The following is a 3,090-nucleotide window of genomic DNA, read 5'->3' on the forward strand; positions in this document are numbered from 1 at the left end:
CTCTTATGCAAGTTGGGGTTTTCTCAACCTCCAACTTGAGGGGGGTGTGGACGTATATGTATGTACATATACGGACGTGTATGTATATCTATAGTTGGGGTGTTTTGTTGAGTAGTAGTATTGTAATTGTGAGATAATAAAATTTCTTTCTTCATCTACATGTTCTTATACGTTAACAAATATACAACAACCAACTAATTATCTCACCCATAATTTATCAATAGGTAATGCTCCTTTTGCTGTATTTATATATTCCTTTGAATATGAACAAGTAACTAAAATGAAGTTTACAAAAATATATCTATATATTATTGTGTGATTGAATTCAATCGAAGAAAGTTTTGAGATTTTGTTGGCTCCACATTTGATGGGCCATTTGATTGTACGTTGTTTCAGTAAGGTGATAAGAGTCCCAAAACACATACTCTTTAGGATCCCTACACACCTCATATTCTTTCACAGGCCTTTTACCTTCACAGCTGTATGTTCCTCTAAACCTCCCTGTCCCACAACAAGCTGTTTTCCCTTGTTTGTAACCTACACAAGATAATAATTGTCACTCTCTAAAATTATTACCTATTTTTATCAAAACACAAGCATTCGTACGCGTACCGTATTTGGATGGATGCTTTATCCTTTGCTGGATGTTGTGGTGGTAGTCATATAACAAATATCTGAACCCATGTAATTGTTTTGCTAATGTTTTCAATGACTTGGCGAGTGCTTGGTTATGTAGTGTTGCTAGAAGTGAAGCTGCTTCTACACAGCCACCCGAGTCGTTTGGTGGATTAAGAATGATCCTGAGCCCGGGTGAACAACCTAGCGGCCCCAGATTCAAAAATACGAATTTCCTAGTTCCTCGCTCATGCAACCGCTTGATGGCGGTTGTAATGTTGCCGACGACGATTTGTATGAGTTGGGAGTATGATGAGTTGAAATGAGTGGAGTTGGTTATTAAGTAGGGGCTCATGTAATCATTTGACCCAATGCTAAACATGTAGACAGCTTTTGACAATGTGTTGGTGGCCTTAGCATCACCATATATCGTTTTTAACCGCTTCTCTACTCTCTTGTGGTATATTAGTTGAGTTTGAAGACTTATTACCTGTATGCAAAATATCAACCTAAGTCATGCTTTGGTAGTTTGGCATTGTAGACAGTTATTTGAAATGAATATAATAAGAATGTTGTAGTATTTTACATGGTCACCTACTACTACTATTATACTACTAAAAATGTGAAGGCCCCACACCTATGTTTTTAGTGATGGAATTTAGCCTGCAACTGATCACATGCATTCATATGTGCAGTAACAACTACCCTTTTAATACTTATATATAGTAAACAGCTTTAGGCAATGAGTTAACAAAAGCAATTAATTCATAAACAAGAGTGATATCTTGTTGCTTATTATATATATACTTTTGATAATGTAGTTGTCATTCTAAAACAATTTATAAACAACAAGATGGATGTTGTGATCACATGCATTCATATATGCAGGATTTCAATTATCTTTTTGTATATATGAGCATGCATCATCAATCAATATCTGGAAACAAGAACATTCATATATAAACAAGAAGATGGATGATAGATATGAGTTAACAAAGCAATTAATTCATAGTAAGTAAGATACATATATATAATATATATAATTGGTAGAGGTTAAGGGGTCAACTTCCAAAAAGTTGTCTGGTTGGTATGGTAATACACCCGACCCAACATAATGATTAATGAGTGGTCTAAAATGTTGAGTTAGAAAGCCAAATCTCCAAACAACTTTCCTTTTCACTAAACTAAACATAAACATATCATGTAATTAATTAATTAATTAATTAATTAATAAATTCGTTACCGATCCCTGGAATGTTTCGGTGAGAGCTACAGCGCCGGCGGACGCAAAGTTGGCTCCAATTTTGTAGTACTTATAGCTCCTAGGATCCAAATACGGTGGAATCAGTGGCAGCTTTGCATACTCCACTATATAAATAATATGAACATGTTTTTATATTAAAAGACAATAATGCTAGCTAATATTTAACTAATTCAGAAAATATGCTTACATATGAAATCAGGAAAGGCACGACCATCCGAAAATCGACCCGTGGGGTAGTTAAAGTATGTTCGGCCATAGGGATAGAAGTTGGCCTGGTCAAGGGTGGTGGTGTTAATGTAGTTGTTGTTTCCAGGGTCGAAGAAGGAGTCTCCGAAGACGAAGAGAACGGTTCGAGCTGAGGCTGATGTGGATATTGTAGTACATAGGACAAGGAGGATGTAGAGGAGTGTCATTAGAGGTAAGAGATGGAGATGGCCGGAGAATGAGGAAGAGTTTAGTTAAATGAATATGAATCTAATCACATGAGCAAAGCTTGGTGTTGACTAATTATAATCTATTTCTATTTTGAGCATATGAAAGAAAAGGTTATTATAATCTTGTTATGTGTACGGTGCCTATTTCATTTCCACTTTAACAAAATATCTTTCTTTCAGTGTCACCTTTTTAAATAATCAAATAACCCATTATTTTTCCTGGATTATTGTGTTTTCACATTTTATAGTTCATTATTATAATCTTCTTATAGCTTCTAATTCGCTGGTATGTAATTAAAGAAGAAAAACCTAATCCAACTACAAATGAAATTTTTACGTGTTATAATGTGTTGACTAACTTTTGTGGGATGCCATCAAAGTTAGAAGCTATGACTAAATTGTTGAATAGGAAAGTATAGTGTAATGTAGCCAAGACGACTTCAAATAAAGTTCTTTTCGTCTTTAAATTATGCTACCCAAGAGTCAAAAGCTACCCAACGTACAACTGTTATGAGATGAAGAAACGTTCAAAAACTTTCCCTACCAAAAATTTTATTCACGCTTGCAAAAACGAATGTTTGCTTAATTTTGATCCACATGTAGAAAGACAACCGTGTGTCAAGAAATTTTTCTCCTAATATTTCTACTTGTTTATGGTACCGAAGATCGACTAAGCTAGCATAACAAGGTGCAATCTCATATTGAACCTGTTAAATTAAACGTACTATATTTTGGCTGTATGAATGTTAAATAGGTTGAAGTTAAAAAATCATAACG

At 34.6% G+C, this 3,090-nt stretch overlaps 1 protein-coding gene across 1 annotated transcript; it reads right to left on the bottom strand.

Moving 5' to 3' along the window:
• Positions 1–234: 234 nt before the first annotated feature.
• Positions 235–2,408, bottom strand: LOC143568982 (GDSL esterase/lipase 5-like). The gene is made up of 4 exons (XM_077055000.1): positions 2,067–2,408; positions 1,859–1,983; positions 613–1,105; positions 235–537 (listed from the first exon to the last, which is right to left on the bottom strand). Exons 1-4 carry the CDS (start codon positions 2,290–2,292, stop codon positions 326–328), a joined length of 1,056 nt encoding a protein of 351 aa, XP_076911115.1. The 5' UTR covers positions 2,293–2,408; the 3' UTR covers positions 235–325.
• Positions 2,409–3,090: the final 682 nt, after the last annotated feature.

The sequence above is a fragment of the Bidens hawaiensis genome, unplaced genomic scaffold (assembly GCF_021521415.1).
Source record: "Bidens hawaiensis isolate Kalapana, Puna unplaced genomic scaffold, B.hawaiensis_p1.1 tig00024272_1, whole genome shotgun sequence".
NCBI lineage: Eukaryota > Viridiplantae > Streptophyta > Magnoliopsida > Asterales > Asteraceae > Bidens > Bidens hawaiensis.

What these genes read in the sequence shown, in the direction of transcription:
- LOC143568982 (XM_077055000.1), bottom strand. Translation starts at nt 2,292, where the DNA reads ATGACACTCCTCTACATCCTCCTTGTCCTATGTACTACAATATCCACA. An exon ending in TGCCTTTCCTGATTTCATAT is followed by an intron (nt 1,984 to 2,066) that starts GTAAGCATATTT and finishes TTATTTATATAG; the next exon opens with TGGAGTATGCAAAGCTGCCA. An exon ending in AAAGCATCCATCCAAATACG is followed by an intron (nt 538 to 612) that starts GTACGCGTACGA and finishes TATCTTGTGTAG; the next exon opens with GTTACAAACAAGGGAAAACA.